The sequence below is a fragment of the Scylla paramamosain genome, chromosome 34 (assembly GCF_035594125.1).
Source record: "Scylla paramamosain isolate STU-SP2022 chromosome 34, ASM3559412v1, whole genome shotgun sequence".
Classification (NCBI taxonomy): Eukaryota; Metazoa; Arthropoda; class Malacostraca; order Decapoda; family Portunidae; genus Scylla; species Scylla paramamosain.
In genome coordinates, this window is record NC_087184.1 from 9,050,031 (window position 1) to 9,069,220 (window position 19,190).

Sequence of the window (19,190 nt, forward strand, 5' to 3'; positions counted from 1 at the left end):
CTACTGTTTATTCATGAAAAATCTCTAGTTCAGAGTATATCATGTACTCTGTTCAATGTCCTCATTTTTCTTTATTCTTTAAAAGTTTAGAGAAGTTATTTTATTGTGTTTTTTACTCAAGAAACTAATTAATGCCATTGACTCGGTATACTTTTACTGTTTCCTTCTATTCTGGGATGCTCTTGAAGGTTTACATATGTTTCTGACCATAGACACTACTCTCTCTCTCTCTCTCTCTCTCTCTCTCTCTCTCTCTCATAATTCAGTCAATGTACTTACATCATACATAATTTCTTTTTTTGCCTCTTATTTATTTATTTTATTTTATTTATTTATTTATTTTTTTTTTTTTCATCAGCATTACTTTTGAAGTAATTTATTTCTGTGCTATTTTCACTTGACATGCAAAGCCCCAAACTCAGTCCTCTGGTGTTTTCAGTAGGTAGAAACATCCTTGTTCATCATCCCCAACCCTTAACCAATTTCCACGGTAGCATCTTTCTTTAACATTTTCTAACCTTGTCTTGATTTGTTTGCAAGTTACATAGGCTTCTTTATCATCAATAATTATTTATAAAGTCAGTATTATCTTTATTGGTCAGTTAGTCAGTCAACATTTATAATATTCCTTTCTTTGCCAATAAGTCAGTCAGCCAATCTATTAACAATATTTACAATATTACATCCTTTGTTAATAAATGAATCAGTCAACCATATTATCTGGCCTTCCCAATGGAGGATGAAGAGAAAGTTCAATGTAACTTTCACATTATTCACTCAGTTAACATCTTAAATAACTTCTAGAGTGTTTCCGTTGGGGTGAGGAGGTGAGCGAGCCTTGCGAACATGGGGAAGTACTCCGGAGATCCCATTGAATGAAGCCCTTGGAGTACGCTGAGTTAAAGGAGGCGACAAGCAGGCATAGTTCGGAACACAGATGCCTTTCACCAGTATATGGCAGCGTGCACAGTACCCAATGATTCGTGGCTCGCGGTTGAGGGGCTGCTGGGACGCCATGACAATGAGTTGAAGGATGAGAAGCGCGGTGAGTTTTCTTTGGTTTGACATCTTTAGTACGTTTTCCGTCTTATTATTTTTGGGCTCGTTTTTCCTCTCTATGTGTAGATATTTTTCTTATATATATAGTTTACTGTTCAATTTGTTTATTTTTTAAACTTTTCAAATAATTAAGTGTAGTCAACTGCTAATTAATGTTTCTATTACGAATTATAGCTGCAGAAATATTTGATTTTCCTGGCTGAAATTTTATCAACATCCAAGATGCACAATGTGAAGTTATTTGCAGGACATTTGCGCACATGAGCTAGGCACGATTGGGAAGCTGGAGTCTTCTTGGAGCAAACACGAGAAGGATCCGAAGCGTCTCACTGAAGGAAGATTCAACTTGTACTTGGGTTCACTCTGGTTCACTCACGTCCTTTGGTGTTCACTCCAGCTAAGGTTCAGTCATCAGGTCGGGAGACTGCACTTGCATTTTCTTCCTGTCCAGTGAACCACCACGTACCCTGAAATCTCGAACAGTGTGTGCCTTGTCCCTTGCCAGGTACCGTGAACACTAGCAGCAGGTAGTGTAGACGTGTGTGTGGCGGTGGTGGCGAGTGGTGTGTGTGTGTGTGTGTTGCGAGTGGAGCCTTGTACGTGACCGCGCTAGCTGGTGGTCACTGCCGGGTTGAGGAGGAATCCCTTCATTTATACCGGAATTGTAGGAAAAATTTTGGGTCTGTTTTCTTGCCGAGTTACTTTTTTTTTTTTTTATGGTAAGCGAAAGGTTAATGTGTGTGTGTGTGTGTGTATGTGTGTGTGTGTTTTGTCTGGATACTATACTCGCTGTCACGAACTCTAGCACAATAATAGCACCGGAGAACATGTGAGTCTAGTAAAGCTAATGCAGCACTTGCCAACGCTCTTAACCCTTGATCAACGTGAATATTTTCCTGTTCCGTCACAACGTTTAGTGAACTGACTTTGTAGTCCTGCCAAAACCAATAGATAGACCAGTATCCTACAAATATGATTTTAGGGAGGAAAAGAGACTAAGCCGATTTTTTTTTTTTTTTTTTTTTTTAATAAAAGACGGGAATATTTCAATTACATCGCCCAGTGACAGTGTGCCATGTTCAGATGTGCTCGGGTTGCAACACTGCGCCAGAGCCCCTGACAGTGAGTTGCGCTTTACTTAAAAGGAAACCCGCATAAACCGCAGGGGTACTTACCCGTGAGTCTTTACTCCGTCAGGGCAGCGTTTTTTTCTTTTTCCACCAGGTGCCATTCTAGGCCCAAGTAGAAGTGTTTATAGGCAGAAGTTCATCGGCTATTATTGTGCATTAGTATCAGGAGCGTTGCGCAAACTAAATACGAGAGGTAACATGCATACATACAGTACATGCAGAGAGAGAGAGAGAGAGAGAGAGAGAGAGAGAGAGAGAGAGAGAGAGGGGGGGGGAGGCGATGGCGGAGGCGACGATGGCGGTGGAGGCGGAATTAAAAACGCAATTTAATGACTTTCACTATCGGAATAAAATATTTTCCTGGAGTTTCCCCGCACATGATGAAGGTAGACTGGACCGCCGCCTGCCGCCCCGCCATCCAGACTCCGCCTTGTTTCCCCGGTAGTGTCTAGGATTCTGCCGCCAAACGGGGAGGCCCGGAGGGCAGCAGAGGGCGTCGCGTAGCCTGAAGCAGCAGCAGCAGCAGGGGGAGTAGCGAGGCGTCTGTAAAGCTACTAATTTCACCAGCACGATTCTTCCCCGATTTTGTCTTTTTCTTATTCAGAACAGCAGGAGTTAAGTGCTTTTATTTTTTCATTATTTATTTATATATTTATTTATTTATTTATTTATTTATTATTTTTTTTTGTAGACTGAATTAAGCTTCTTTTGCACATAAGTCATTGAGTAGTAATTGTTATGCTTTCTCTCTCTCTCTCTCTCTCTCTCTCTCTCTCTCTCTCTCTCTCTCTCTCTCTCTCTCTCTCTCTCTCTCTCATACTGACACATTACAGGCAGAAGTTTCTCAAGGTTCACCGAAAACTATTTTCATATTATTTTCCCTATTCATATTCTAATATCGTCACGTCCAGAACTTGTATTCAAGGCTCACCGTGAGCCTTGTGTACCGGGAACCGTATCGGGATGACGTGATCATACACACACACACACACTAACGAATGAGGAATAATACAAAGATAAACTTAAGAAAAATAATTTGAGGTTAAAAACACCCAGTTTAGATTCATGCAAAGTTTATTAGTATATTTCTTCATTCACATCTCTGATATTATTTTATTCTTTTTCATGGTTATGGCAGTGAGTAAAACAATTTGAAGCTATTATGTACAGTCGCACCAAGAAATATCCTTACTCTCGTGAAAGTTTAATTTCACAGTTTAGAGTGATTCGACCAGTAAAGTTGACAAGCCTAGCTTTCTGAAACGCTACCAAAGTTGTGTTGCGTACTATATTGTGATCTGTTTAAACCTTTCACTGCTAATAAATATAAGTTTCAATTGAATACTTCTTATACATTTTTTTTTAATACGTAGTTATGTAGCTTAGCAATGATTAAATGAACGTCAAAGTCTTCATCTTTCTTTACATCCATGCCAACGATGTATTACAATGGTCTGAATGTTGACAAAAAGCGTCCATAGCAGTAAAAGGGGTAATTCTCTAATCCATAGCTACCAACCCATCCCACACTCAAGCAATCTTTCATTATTTCTCCATCCGTTGTATCAGTATGCTTTTAGTAAGGATGCTTCCCTAGGTGACTGTCTTGCCACTATAACTAACTGTTATGTCTTGGTAATGAGTAGTCGTGTACTGTCATATGCTAGAAATTAATTCATGTATACCAGTCATATACTTGGAGGAGGCAGTAGACACTTGTCGAAACGATAGCTGCTCCACTGAGGTCTCAAACACTTGGATCAAAGGGTGTTGTGAACTTATCAATAACCCAGCTGTGACCTCAATGAACATGACCCTTTGTGTCACACAACACAAGGGGGCAGTCACAGCCAGCCCTCTAAAGACAACTCTCTTTCTTCACATAAAACTACATGCACCTAATTACACACACACCCTTCACTCAAAATTCTAAATCAGTTTTGACTCTGAATGGGGACCAGCACCTCAGTGGACCTTTTTTTTTTTTCTTTTATGAATTTGTTGCCCTTGGCCGGTGCCTCAGATATATATATATATATATATATATATATATATATATATATATATATATATATATATATATATATATATATATCCAATTAGGGAGTGGCACCTCACTTGGTCTTTTTTTCTTCTTTTCTACCTTTTTGTTGTCCTAGGCCAGTCTCCCTCATATATATATATGTATATATATATATATATATATATATATATATATATATATATATATATATATATATATATATATATATATATATATATATATATATATATATAATAACATGCCATGTAGTAATTAAGTTAGATATGTTAGTAGCTATCACTAATTTAGTCCGTTACTCGTGATGGAAACGTACTCGTATATTAGTAATCAACAATCAAATATTACCGTGGTTTAGTCGTTTTAGTCAGATATTAATAACTGTCACATACTAGTCATTGGCAGTCAGATTGGTCATTAGCGATCATAAACTAATAATGAACAATCACACTAGTATTTAATAAGTCGTAATGTTATGATATCACCAAACCCGAAAAAAATTCCCAGGCAACTTCTCTGATCATCTCATGATGATGATGACACTAGGCAGATGTCTCCATCGGTGCATATACTGAACTAAACAAATGTACGTCTGGCAGTAATGTCGTCATGTTCTTGGTTGTCCTTTGTGGATGGAGCTTAGGAGCATAACTAATTATGCGGTTTTGGGTTACCAAGAATGCGCCCCATCTTAAACTGTCTTGTAAGCGTCAGCATGTCTACTGCTGCTTGTTCTTCCGTTGTGTTTCTTTGTGATAGTGATGAGGTGGCTTATTTTAAACGTCCACTTTATGACGTGAACAAAATAAGGTACGGGCTGCGAGTGTTATGGAAGGCACGTATTTTATTGCTCGTTATTAATGCATTATTGTACTATAAGTTGATCAGAGAGAGAGAGAGAGAGAGAGAGAGAGAGAGAGAGAGAGAGAGAGAGAGAGAGAGAGAGAGAGAGAGAGAGAGAGAGAGAGAGAGAGAGAGCCTTGATAGAATAACGAATGGCATAGTAGAAAAATGGTCTGTAAGTAGAACCAAGAGAAAGGGAGTAGAGAATGTTAGGAAGAGAGATAAATGAGTTGAAAACAAGATCAAGCTCCTCCCTTGATCTTGGTTGAGTATACGCATACTAATGGAGCAAGTGAGAGAAGAGAAAATACGAAGAAGGTGCTTTAGGAGAGTTAAAGGAATGACCAGACATCACACCGCTAGGCTACAAGAATTCTCTATAATACACTTAATACTTGATTATGTTCATCATCATTACCATCAGCCTCTCCCACTGCTGAACATAAGCCTTCCCCAGTGATTACATAGGGTAGGGCAGGTTAAAGGGCGCATACCCCGGCACACTTAGAGCTTACAACTCGTTAATTTGCGTACTTTATCTATTCCCTGCTAGGCGTACAGGAGCTACAGCGTGAAACATGAACCCAAATAGTCTCCACCAGGGACTCGAACCCGTAAATCCATAAACCTGCTGACCATTACATCAGTAGTTCTTTATAGACGAAACAAACAGAAAGACACATACACAGACAGACAAACAACAGATAGACAGACTGCAATGTTGACTTAATGACTTAACATGAAGACAAGCAGGGAGGGAGGAGGGAAAATATGTAGCTCATGCAGGGGGACGATAGGAAGAGGTGGAAAGTGAAAAGAAAATTATAAAAAGGAGGAAAAAGAAAGGTTAGAGTAGGGGAAAAATGGGAAGAGATGAAAATTAAGGAAAATGAATGGAAGAGAAGAAGGAAAGGAGGAGATGGGGAGATGGATAAAAAAGAGAAAAGGAGGGAAGAAGAGAGTAAAGGCCGGTTCACACTAGTACGTTTTTGCGAATTCCGCACCCCCGGTCTCCGCTTCAACTATGACGTTACTCCCATCCCCTCATGTGTGAACCGGGCTCAGCTGGTATCCGGCTCCGCCACCCGCACTGACCGTGGGTCGTGTGCGGAAGAAATGAATCCAAGTCAACTTTGTGCGTGTGTACGGATGCGGTGTAGTCCAAATTTTTTTTTGTTTGCTACAGTGCAGTAGCAATTTGGAAGAAGCACATCATTGTAATTATAGAGATTGTAATAATTGTATTCCATGTTAAGACTGGTAATACGGCACCACTGTCTGAATGTGAACATCAGAGATCCCTCCAGCATCAAAGCCAGCCAACTATCCAAGAGACTCATTCTCTCGCTCAGTACTTATCCCTACGTGTACTCATACGAGGCTACTCCATACTCACAGCATACTCATGTGCTCACCTACAGGGCTGCTACATATATGCGTTCCTAACAATAATAATCAAGAAGGCTCGAAGGAAGATGAACAGGGGGAAAGGAATGCTGAAGGAATTGGTTAGTGAGTTAGTTAGGGAGAAAGGATTCTACATATATATCGGCTTTTGAGTGTAGAAATCTTTTTAATGTGTCAGTTGACCCATAAAAACACTTAAAAACCTGTTTCACTTCAACTAGAGGCTTTTGAGTGTAGAAATCTTGATAATCTGTCAAAAGAATCATAGAAACCCTTAAAAACCCGTGTATCACTTCAAGTAGAGCCTTCTGAATGCAGAAATTTTGTTAATCTGTCACTAGAATCGTAAAAAACACCTTTAAAAACCCGTGACACTGCAATTAGACACTATTGAATGCAGAAATTTTGTTAATCTGTCACTAAAATTGTAAAAGCACACTTAAAAACCCGTGCCACTTCAACAAGAGCCTTCGCAAACGAAGACCAGAAGACGGAAAGGTGTGTATCCTATCTCATCCGCTCCTTAAGCTCCTCCTCTTTGTGACGTCATAGTAGGAGCGGAGACCGGGTGTGTACTAGTGTGAACCGGCCTTAAGAGAAGAGGGAAACCCTAAAAAAATAGAGAGAAAGAAGGAGAAAGGAGATGTGAAAGGGAGAAAATGGAAGGACGGGAAAGGAAACAAAAACGCTTTAAGTGATGATAATAATGGTAATAATGATAAGATAAATAATAATAATAACAATAATAATAATAATAATAATAATAATAATAATAATAATAATAATAATAATAACAATAATAACAATAATAATAATAATAATAACTAAGAACTCTAGCTATGTAACAGTATCCTGATCACATCGTTATAATCTCATGGTTACCTGCTCGGAGTTTACCAAGCTTATGAGCTGACTTTACCCAGGAGTTTGTTTTCCTTGCGATGTTTTCTCTGCCATTCACATCCTGGCTTCCCCCACGTCCCCTTAGCGAAGCAGGCAGTGATGGGGAGCAGAGACGGGGGTAGCCTAATTGGTCCTGGGGGAAGTAAAAATGAGTCAGAACAGCTGTAGAAATCTGATGCATCGTGTTACAGTACTGTGTTGAAGGGTGTGTTGGGTGGGGGGAGTGTCAGTGAAGACTAGTGAGAGGGAATGAATGTATTACGGTGGTGTTGTTCTTCAGTTCATCAATTCTTCTTCTTCACTTTAATTCTTCTTCTTAAATTTTTTTTTTTCAGTTTTTCTTTTTAATTTCTTCGGTTCTTCGTCAATTCTTCAGTTCTTTTTTCAGTTGTTTAATTCTTCTTCAATTCTTCTTTAATTCTTCAATTTTTCTTCTTCAATTTTTTAATTCTTCTTCTTTAATTCTTCAGTTTTTCTTAATCAATTCTTCAATTCTTCTTTTTTCTATTCTTCAGTTCTTCTTTTTCAGCTTTTCATTTTTTCTTCTTCATTTCTTTTCTTCAGTTAATTTTTTTCAATTCTTTTTCAATTCTTCAATTCTCCTTCAATTTTTCAATTCTTCCTTTTTTCTTCTTCAGTTCTTCATTCTTCAATTCTTCTTCAGTTCTTCTTCTTGCCACTACTACTACTACTACTACTACTACTACTACTACTACTACTACTACTACTACTACTACTACTACTACTACTACTACTACCACCTCGATATTCCAATCCGTATCTTATCCTTACCAGCGTATCCTCATTTGTTACTCCAGGCACGTTCAGATAAACTTCACGGTGGTTACGGTGCTCAGGGAGTCCGGGGCGGCAGCGAAGGGTTTCGTCCCATCACTGGCGACCCACCTGTTCGGCTGGCCTAGCTTTAGCACCTTGTAGGACAGCAGGTCGTCACACACTTGCTGGTGGAACGAGAGGGTGATAGGGTGATGTGTGGGTCTGGTAAAGGTTTGGTTAGGTAATAGGGAATTGGGTGTGTTAGCTTCTGGTGGTGGTGATGGTGGTGATAATGATGATGATATTGTTGTTGATGGTGATCATGTTGATGATGTTAGTGGTAATGGTGGTGGTGGGGGGTGGTGGGGGTGCTTCGTGAAATTGTGAGGTTCTGATGGCACTTACAGTTGAGAGAAAACGTGAAACAGAAGTGGAAGTGAGAGCAGAGGGTTACTCGATCTTTGGCCTCAATTATACGTATTAGTAATGATGGTGGAGAGAGAGAGAGAGAGAGAGAGAGAGAGAGAGAGAGAGAGAGAGAGAGAGAGAGAGAGAGAGAAAGAAATGGAAGTATGTATTTTGTATATGAACAGAATGACAGTTATAACCGAGGCGTGATGTTACGAAGAGCAAGAGGCAAATTTAGAGACGATATTCATTTACCTGCGTTAAGGGAGACGTGTTGGTGGTGAAGACTGCCTTGAACCCTCGTCTCTTGGCCAGGTTCAGATTCTCTTCTTCCATCATCTGTGCAAGGAGGAGGAAAGAGGAGGAGAGATGAGCATTAGAAAGGGAGGAGGGAGGTCATGCATATTCAAGCCACGAGAAATGAGCCACAGGAGCCGCCTTTTGTAGGTGAACGGGCCTTTCACAGTATCTTTGTGTTCTTTAGTGGTGTCGTTCTTTCTCAATGTATATTTAAAAAAAAAGATAATATGCTAAGACTATATAGGAACATAAAGTCACGTGGATTTATTAGTCGAGCACCTTACATACACACACACACACACACACACACACACACACACACACACACACACACACACACACACACACACACACACACATACACACACACACACACACACACACACTACCTGTATTAATTCGACATTCTCTGCAGGGCCAAGGGAGATCAAGGTGCCCATTACGAAGCTGTGAATCACCTGACCAGCCTCCTCAGGTAGACTCTCTCTGCAGGTTGGAGGGGGGGGATGAAAGTAGAATAAGATTAATGGGAGAAATAGAATAAAGTTGGGAAATGGGAGGGAAGGAATAAAGTTCATAATTTCAAAGATAAAGTCAAGTAAGGGAGGACGAAAGGAAAAGTCACTAAACTGTCGAAAAAGATATGTAAATAAATGAAGAATGAGGCGTTGACTGATGAATAAGAACTAAAAGATACATGAATTGCTATGAATAAGTGAATGATCGACCGAAAGCGTGAATGAAGGACACAAACACGCACACAGACACACACGCACACACAGACACACACGCACACACAGACACACACGCACACACAGACACACACGCACACACACACACACACGCACACACACACACACACACACACACACACACACACACACACACACACACACACACACACACACACACACACACACACACACACACACACCTGGCAGGAGCCTCTTCGTCCTCGAGGTAGTCCAATATGTAGCATAGCCTCGGGGACACAACTTCCTCAATAGACGGCTCCTTCCTTAAATCAAAGTTGAGAGCACAGGCCACCACCTCCTGCGTCCCCTCCCGCGTGTACACGAAACTGCGGGAGGAGGAGGAGGAGGAGGAGGAGGAGGTGGAGGAGAAGGAATATGTAAAGGAAGACAAGGGAAGGCAAACAGCAACAGAGCTTGAGGTTCTTGTTAAGCTGTTTGTACAACTATCCTACTGTAATTTACTGAAAGAGACAAGAAAGCAAAGTAGGAGTCTCTCTCTCTCTCTCTCTCTCTCTCTCTCTCTCTCTCTCTCTCTCTCTCTCTCTCTCTCTCTCTCTCTCTCTCTCTCTCTCTCTCTCTTACCTGAGGTCGTGCTCTATCAGTGCGTCGTACATGAAGTCGAGTACCTTGACATATTCCCATGGCTCTGTGTGAATCCACATCTCCAGGTCACCCTTTGCAGAGAAGGTGGTCGAGATGAGGCTGAGAGAGAGAGAGAGAGAGAAAGAGAGAGAGAGAGAGAGAGAGAGAGAGAGAGAGAGAGAGAGAGAGAGAGAGAGAGAGAGAGAGAGAGAGAGAGAGAGAGAGAGAGAGTTATCATTTCACATCACTCTTCACTGATAAGTGACATTAGTAAGTAACTTATTTGTTATTTGTTTCACTAGTATATTGCCTACTGTCATATTTCTCTGTATATTCTTTCTTTCCTTCCTTATCTTCCACTCTCCTTCTCTATCTTCCTGCCTTTCACCCATGTATGTTCCCTGCGTCGTTGTCTTTTTTTTTTCTTCTAACTACTACTACTACTACTACTACTACTACTACTACTACTACTTACGTTATGACCTGTTCCTTATGGTGGTGGGCGAGTGCCTCCCTCCTGTACTGTTTCTTAGTGGTCAGGGAGCGGGAGCAGACACCACCACCACCACCACCACCCTCCTCTTCCTCCTCCTCTTCTTGTGACACCTTCTTCATGCTGTGTAGGACCTCCCGCAGTGACGCAGCCTTCATGAACTCGCCCACTCCTGCAGAAGGCCCGGTGGAGGTGAATGTTTTATCTTTATTAATTTATGTATTTATTACTTTATTTATTTATTCGTTTATTGATTTTTTTCTTTATAAATTCCAAGCAAATCTCATCTGTAAGAGTTTTAGGGCAAAATGATTTCCCTGTGACAAAATTTATCGCCTTGTCTCTTTTTCTTTCTTTCTAAATTTGTTTGTTTATTTATTTATTCTTTATTCTTTACTACTCGTATTTCTTTTCTTTGCGATTTACTGTGAGTTGTTTTTTTTTTTGTCTTGTTTTTGTTTTTAGGACTTCTTTTCTTATTGATGTATTTTTTTTTATTTATGTTGTATTTCTTTCCGTTAACTTCCCTTCCTTGATCATTTGTTGTGTATCTTTCAACATTCTTTTTATTTAATCCTCCTTTTTCATTCGGCACCTTTCGACCCCGTTGTGTTGTGGTGTCAGTCAGTCAATCAATCAATCAATTAATCCGTAAGTCATTCAGTCAGTCAGTCAATCAGTGAGTGAGTGGGTCAATCAGTCAATCGCTTAGTCAATAAATAAATGTATAAGTAAGTCAGTCAGTCAGTCAGTCACACAGTCAGTGAATAGATAAATAAGCCAGTCAGTCAGTCATTCAGTCACTTAATCAACCAGTCACTGAACCAACCAAAGAATCATTTAATCGCTCAATCAACTAACTCAGCCACACAGCCAGTCATTCAACCAGCCACTCAACTAACCAAACAGCCAACCACTCACCCAGGCTTTCACTCAACCCTTCCATTCTCACAACCAACCCTCTCTATCCCTCACCGACAGTGTAGCCGCTGTCCTTGAGGGAAGTCACGGCCAGGACGGAGTTGAGAGAGTTGCCTCCCACGTGAAAGAAGTTCGACTCGAGGGTGAGAGTCGTTCCTTTAGCCACGGCGGGACCCAGCACGCGACCCAGTGTCAGGAGCAAGACCCGGGCCATCGCTTCCTCCTCCGCTGACTGCACGCCCGTCACGTCTATCTGCACGTCCTCGAGGCCTCCTGAAGGGGTAGTGTGAGTCAGGTAAGATGAGAATACCCAGGCATGTGTTAGTTTATGAGTGTAAAGAGGGCGTCAACTAAATTACTTCCTTTTATTGTGCTAGTTAAGTACGTGTGAGGAAATAGGCTCTTCAGGAAACAGAGAGAAACGGAGAGGTGAAGTAAAGGAGAGCAGGATGGAATAGCGGGGGAACAAGATAAAGAAAAGGGAGAAGAGGATAGAGAAAGAGAGAAGTGGTTAGAGACAGGGAGAAGAGGATAAAGAGAGGAAAGGATAGAAAAAGGAAGATGATGACAGGGTAAGGGAGAAGAGGATAAAGAAAAGGAGAAAAGGATAGAAAAAGGGAGATTATAGGATAAGGGAGAAGAGGATAAAGTATATAGGGAGAAGCTACAATACATATATTAAACTGTAAATGAAGATGTATATGCTATTAGTGTAATTTATGCATCTCCTCCTCCTCCTCCTCCTCCTCCTCCTCCTCTTCCTCCTCCTCTTCCTCTTCCTCTTCCTCTTCCTCTTCCTCTTCCTCTCACCTGCCGCCCGTTGCTCGTACATCCTGAGCAGCTCCTGACGGTCCACCTTGCCGTTCACCAGTAGAGGGAAGTCTTGAAGGCAGATCACCTGAAACAGAAACATATCACTACTACTTATGCTACTGCTGCTGCTGCTACTACTACTACTACTACTACTACTACTACTACTACTACTACTACTACTACTACTACTACTACTACTACTACTACTGGATGGTGAAGATCGAAAGTGGTAAGTGTTAATTGATGACATTTTGTTCTTCACGTATCGAGTAGAAAATTTAAGGTGACAAAGATCGGTGTAGGTAATTTTATTAACCTAAGTAGACTATAGAAAAATAATTAGTGTTTTTACTACTACTAATACTACTACTACTACCACTAGCACCACTAGCACCACTACCACTATCCACAGTCCTACCACTATCCCACTTCATCCTTTACTCGATCCCTGTGGCGCCGCTCACCTGGGGCAGCATGTAGGGCTGAAGGAGGCTCGTCAGTGCGTGCTTGAGGTCGTCAGGCGCGAGGGCGGGGTTGCTGTTACTCGTGTAGAAGGCGAGGAGAGCCTGCAGGTCGGGGAGGGGATGAAAGAAGACCATTTGTGATGCTATTCCCAAGAAAAGAAAGGAACAGAAGGTTCGAAAGAAATGCTAATAAATTTTCTGAGAAGTCTTGAACAAATTAAGTCATAAGAAGGAGGATATACAGAATCAGGAAGGGAATTCCAGGGTTTATCAATTAAAGGCATGAAAGAGGCATCAGGAGGAGGGTGAGGCATGCAGTTAGCAAGTTCGGAAGAGCAGTAACGATAGAAGACACTAAGAGATGGAAGACTGCGCCGGGGAGTGAGAAAATCTGTCTGTTAGAGAGAAGGAATCGATGAGACTAAAGGCTTCTGTTATCTGTCTGTCTGTTTTACATTTTTGTAGTAATAGGGTTTTAGGGAATAAAACCACCACCAGTCAACGCGGGATGGTCGAGGGCTACATAAAAATAAATTCAAATATTTCGGATTCTTATTGGAAGTTATCAGCAAAGGATGTGTTTCAAGAGGCACGATGCTTTTAGTGTCGATTTTGTTCTCAGGCTGTGTACCTTTGTATCTAAACTACTTAATCACCTCTGCCTTACCTGGTCGACCTCGCCGGGTTTGTAGCAGATAATGGTGACCTTATCCACGCCCTCGACCTTCTTCACTGCTATCTCCACCTCGGTCATGTCCACGCGATGGCCCCGTACTTTTATCTGAGAGTCGGCGCGTCCCTCGAACACCAGCACTCCGTCCACTACCATGGCATAGTCTCCCATGCGGTACAGGACGCTGTACTCTGCCCAGGGAGAGGGGGTTAAGGATTCTAAATAGCTATAACTAACCATAAACAACTCTAAATAACTAAAATAATAATAATAATAATAACAACAACATATAAGCTTATTGATACTGAACAATACTCCCTACATAAAAAACAAGTACGGATAGGAGATATTGTACGTTCCCTACAGAAAATTAAGTGTTAGTAGATATAAGCGTATCCTGCTCAATGAAAATAGAGTAAGAATTGTGCTTACTGGATAAAGAAAACGGTGCAAAAATAAAGAATAGTGTATGGTACACAGAGAAAGCCAAGTGTTGATAGAGAAGTGTGCTTTGCTTAAGGAAAACGGAATAAAAGGACAACTTTAGAGAATGCTGTATTCCACCCAAAGAAAACTGAGTAAAAATACTAAACAACGCACTTTGAATAAACAAAATGGTAATTTGATTAACAAAATTGTAATACGATTGACAACATCTTATTGAGGTACCGAAAACAAAGTGGTGATGCATCAGTGTATGCATTGCCCGTCGAAAACGAGATGTAAGTCTGTAACTTTGCCTGTAGAATGTTGACAAAAGATAGAAATAATGAACAAAATAGAATAAAACAGAATGAAACAACCTTTTCTCTGAAGAACTTTGTGTAGGAAATTGCAACATTCAATATGAAATTTGAAGGATTGACTATACAATGCAAGTGGAAGAAAAATATAATTGATAATCTGTCCTTAAGAACTTTTGCTTACCCAGGTCAGCTGTGTGTTTACCTGGGTCACCTGTGTTTGCTTACCTGTCTCATCTGTGTTTGTTTACCTGGCTCAGCTGTGTGTTTACCTAGGTCACCTGTGTTTGCTTACCTGGCTCAGCTGTGTTTGTTTACCTGGGTCAGCTGTGCGTTTACCTGGGTCACCTGTGTTTGCTTACCTGTCTCAGCTGTGTTTATTTACCTGGGTCAGCTGTGTGTTGATTAGCGATGAACTTGTCTGGCTGCGCGCCTCCTACATAACCCTTGGCAGTGTTGAGGCCAGCGGCGTACAGCTCCCCCATCTTGCCCTCGCGCACCGGTCTGCCGTCAGCGTCCAGGAGGTAGATGCCGCAGTTGTCGATTGGGTAGCCTGTGTGCAATCAATTCAGGTCACAGGTGAGGTCATTAGTATGGAGGCTCATTCATCACAAAATTATTTCCCTCTGAGAAAGCTTATGGTCTTTTTAATCTAATAATTTATTTTATTTATTTATTACAACTCGTACTTTTTTTTTTTTTGCCATTTATTGTGACTTATTATATTTTATTTTACGGCTTCTTTTCCACCACAAACATCAATGCTTCACTCACATTTGAGGTCACGGGTAAAGGCAATGGTGGGGAGGAGCATTCATCTGTACTATCCGATTCTTTTGATATAACACCCAATAAACTTAAGGCTGTTAGTGCTAAGTCATTAGAGAGCTGTAAAAGAAGACTACAACATTTTACGAATGAGGACAATAGGTGGAAATAGGTAGGTGTGTGTCATATAGGGACCGCCACGTGTAGATCCGATGGCTTCTTGCAGGTTCCTTAATTTTCTTATGTTCATCTTAAACAGCCTCGTAATGTCTCACTCATTCTAGTCAGTTGAAATCGTAAGTGAAGGCAGTGGTAGAAAGGAGCCTTTATCTGTGCTATCCTACTCTTTAGCTTAAGACAAACAGGCTCTTGGTCACTCAGCCAACCCTCCCTGACTCACCAATAGGGACCTTGTTGTTGACCAGCTTGGCAGAGGCGTCGCCGGGGCCATGGAACTGTAGGAAGGTCACGTCCCCCATCACCTCAGTGGACCCGAAGAAGTTGCAGATACTCTGTAACATTGGACCGTCTGTGTTAGGTTAGGTTGGATAGGTTATAGACAAAATACTCGTAGATGAATAGGTTAGGTTAGGTCGCAGATAAATAGGTTATAGCTAAATAGGTAGCTTAGGTTAAGTTATAGATAAATAGTATATACTCATAGATGACTAAGTTAGGTTATATACAAATAGGTTATAGATAGGGAGATAGATTAGGTTGTGTTAGATTCAAATAAATAGGATGTACTTGTAGATAAATAGGTGAGGTTAGGTCACAGATAAATATGAAGGTACACAGAGGGAGATGTCGATGCTGCTGAAGGACTGAATTAACTACATAACTTAATTGTTTATAAGTTGATTAGTAGATAAGTAAATAAAAAGATAAATAGAGGGAAAGATAAACAGAAGGATAAATCAGTGCAGTTGGAACTTTAAATAAATTTCTCTCTCTCTCTCTCTCTCTCTCTCTCTCTCTCTCTCTCTCTCTCTCTCTCTCTCTCTCTCTCTCTCTCTCATTTTTTTGTTTGTTTGGTATATACTGTTGCAGATATTCTTTTAGATGTTGCGGTGAGAGTGGATGTTGTTGTGGCTTTGGTTGTTGTGGTTATTGGTGGTGTTGTGCTGTGGTGCGCGTGGCTACAATTATCGCATCATCACCTGCCCGCTGGTGAAAGTGGTGAAGAAGGTCTGGAGGAGGTCCGCGGACAGCACTTCCCCCGAGCACACCCACAACCTGTCACGAGGGGAACACGAGCTAAAACAACGACAACAATGACACGATAAAGAACAAAACAACACAAGCACGAGAACAGAACAACAGAAGACAGCCGAAAAAAACAACAACTAATAATAACAACATGAGTGCTTTTCAGTATATTATCTACAAACAAACTACAGGTACCTAATTAAACAGGTATGTTAGGACTTCTGACCTTTCTTTTAGGACTGGCATAAAAGTAATTAATTAAGCACTATTATCATGCTGCCAATCAGATTTAAGAGACAGGTATAGGCCCGAGTTACCTTGCTTGTACATTACCTATGAATATATATATATATATATATATATATATATATATATATATATATATATATATATATATATATATATATATATATATATATATATATATATATATATATATATATATTTTATTTATTTATTTATTTTTTTTAATGTAGGAGGGACACTGGCCAAGGGCAACAAAAATCCAACAAAAAACAAAATGCCCACTGAGATGCCAGTCCCATAAAAGGGTCTAAAACAGTAGTAAAAAATTGAAGGATAAGAGTCTTGAAATCTCCCTCTTGAAGGAATTCAAGTCAAAGGAAGGTGTAAATATGGAAGCAGGCAGGGAGTTCCAGAGTTTACCAGAGAAAGGAACGAATGATTGAGAATACTGGTTAACTCTTGCATTTGAGAGCTGGACATAATAGGGGTGAGAGAAAGAAGTAAGTCTTGTGCAGCGAGGCCGCGGGAGGAGGGGAAGCATGCAGTTAGCGAGATCAGAAGAGCAGTTAGCATGAAAATAGCGGTAGAAGACAGCTAGAGATGCAACATTGCGGCGATGAGAGAGAGGTTGAAGACAGTCAGTTAGAGGAGAGGAGTTGATGAGGCGAAAAGCTTTTGATTCCACCCTCTCTAGAAGAGCGGTATGAGTGGAACCCCCCCCCACCCCCCCAGGACATGTGAAGCATACTCCATACATGGATGGATAAGGCCCTTGTACAGAGTTACCAGCTGAAGGGGTGAGAAAAACTGGCGGAGACGTCTCAGAACGCCTAACTTCATAGAAGCTGTTTTAGCTAGAGATGAGATGTGAAGTTTCCAGTTCAGATTATAAGTAAAGGACAGACTGAGGATGTTCAGTGTAGAAGAGGGGGACAGTTGAGTGTCACTGAAGAAGAGGGGATAGTTGTCTGGAAGTTTGTGTCGAGTTAACAGATGGAGGAATTGAGTTTATGAGGCATTGAACAATACCAAGTTTGCTCTGCCCCAATCAGAAATTTTAGAAAGATCAGAGGTCAAGCGTTCTGTGGCTTCCTTGCGTGAAATGTTTACTTCCTGAAAGGCTGGACGTCTATGAAAAGAAGTGGAAAAGTGCAGGATGGTATCATCAGCGTAGGAGTGGATAGGACAAGAAGTTTGGTTTAGAAGATCATTAATGAATAATAAGAAGAGAGTGGGTGACAGGACAGAACCCTGAGGAACACCACTGTTAATAGATTTAGGAGAAGAACAGTTACAGTCTACCACATCAGCAATAGAACGGTCAGAAAGGAAACTTGAGATGAAGTTACAGAGAAAAGGATAGAAGCCATAGGAGGGTAGTTTGGAAATCAAAGCTTTGTGCCAGACTCTATCAAAAGCTTTTGATATGTCCAAGGCAACAGCAAAAGTTTCACCCAAAATCTCTACAAGAGGATGACCAAGACTCACTAAGGAAAGCCAGAAGATCACCAGTGGAGCGGCTTTGACGGAATCCATACTGGCGATCAGATAGAAGGTTGTGAAGTGATAGATGTTTAAGAGTCTTCCTGTTGATGATAGATTCAAATACTTTATATAGGCAGGAAATTAAAGCAATAGGACGGTAGTTTGAGGGATTAGAACAGTCACCCTTTTTAGGGACAGGTTGAATGTAGGGAAACTTCCAGCAAGAAGGAAAGATGGATGTGGAGCAGGAGATAGGTAGGCTAAAAAAGTTCAAGTCACCAGGACCTGATGAAATATATCCCAGAGTACTGAAGGAATGTAAAAAGATTATTAGGGAGCCGTTAGTTTCTGTCTTTAGGAAATCACTGGAGTCGGGTGAGGTACCAGACATGTGGAGGCAGGCTAATGTAGTACCCATCTTTAAGAAAGGGGATAAAACTTTAGCGTCTAATTATAGACCTGTCAGCTTAACTTCAGTTGTAGGTAAAATGTTAGAGTCAATAATAGCCAGGAACATTAGGGAACATTTAGACAAACATAACTTGATAAATCAGTCACAGCATGGCTTCACGAAGGGGAAGTCTTGCCTGACAAACTTGTTAAGTTTTTACAGTAAGGTGTACGAGGCAGTAGATAATGGTGATAGTTATGATATCTTATATCTGGACTTTAGTAAAGCATTCGACAAGGTGCCCCATCAAAGGCTCCTGAGAAAGGTTAGGGCGCACGGGATAGATGGGAAGGTGTTAGGTTGGATAGGGTCATGGCTTGGTAACAGGCGACAGAGAGTGCTAATAAACGGCTCGAAATCCGAGTGGGGTCATGTCATTAGTGGGGTGCCACAGGGATCAGTATTAGGGCCATTATTATTTCTAATATATATCAATGACTTGGATAGTGGAATTAGTAGCGATGTTAGTAAATTTACGGATGACACAAAGATAGGTAGATTAATTAGGTCAGAAGCGGATGCCATCGCCTTGCAGACAGACTTAGATAGAATGAATGAATGGACGGATAGATGGCAAATACAATTTAATATCAATAAATGCAAAGTGCTTAGCGTAGGTAGAGGAAACCCACACAATAGGTACACATTAAACACCCAAACTCTGGTAGGTACAGGGTACGAGAAAGATTTAGGAGTTATAGTTAGCTCTGAACTCCGTC

At 40.8% G+C, this 19,190-nt stretch overlaps 1 protein-coding gene across 5 annotated transcripts in view; it reads right to left on the reverse strand.

Annotated features, from left to right (window-relative positions):
• Nucleotides 1-5,131: 5,131 nt before the first annotated feature.
• LOC135090114 (beta-alanyl-bioamine nonribosomal peptide synthetase ebony-like) overlaps nucleotides 5,132-19,190 on the reverse strand; it is a 78,129-nt gene continuing 64,070 nt past the window's right edge. For all 5 annotated transcript variants that reach the window (XM_063986469.1, XM_063986468.1, XM_063986465.1 and 2 more), the window contains exons 8-21: nucleotides 16,241-16,316; nucleotides 15,481-15,592; nucleotides 14,698-14,865; nucleotides 13,564-13,760; nucleotides 12,897-12,998; nucleotides 12,430-12,517; nucleotides 11,674-11,892; nucleotides 10,681-10,870; nucleotides 10,206-10,325; nucleotides 9,803-9,949; nucleotides 9,258-9,354; nucleotides 8,824-8,907; nucleotides 8,176-8,345; nucleotides 5,132-7,516 (exon numbers count right to left, since the gene is read on the reverse strand). In XM_063986469.1, coding sequence (XP_063842539.1) covers nucleotides 8,208-8,345; nucleotides 8,824-8,907; nucleotides 9,258-9,354; nucleotides 9,803-9,949; nucleotides 10,206-10,325; nucleotides 10,681-10,870; nucleotides 11,674-11,892; nucleotides 12,430-12,517; nucleotides 12,897-12,998; nucleotides 13,564-13,760; nucleotides 14,698-14,865; nucleotides 15,481-15,592; nucleotides 16,241-16,316 — 1,738 coding nt within the window. In that variant the 3' untranslated portion in view covers nucleotides 5,132-7,516; nucleotides 8,176-8,207. The remainder of the gene's footprint in view (nucleotides 7,517-8,175; nucleotides 8,346-8,823; nucleotides 8,908-9,257; nucleotides 9,355-9,802; nucleotides 9,950-10,205; nucleotides 10,326-10,680; nucleotides 10,871-11,673; nucleotides 11,893-12,429; nucleotides 12,518-12,896; nucleotides 12,999-13,563; nucleotides 13,761-14,697; nucleotides 14,866-15,480; nucleotides 15,593-16,240; nucleotides 16,317-19,190) is intronic.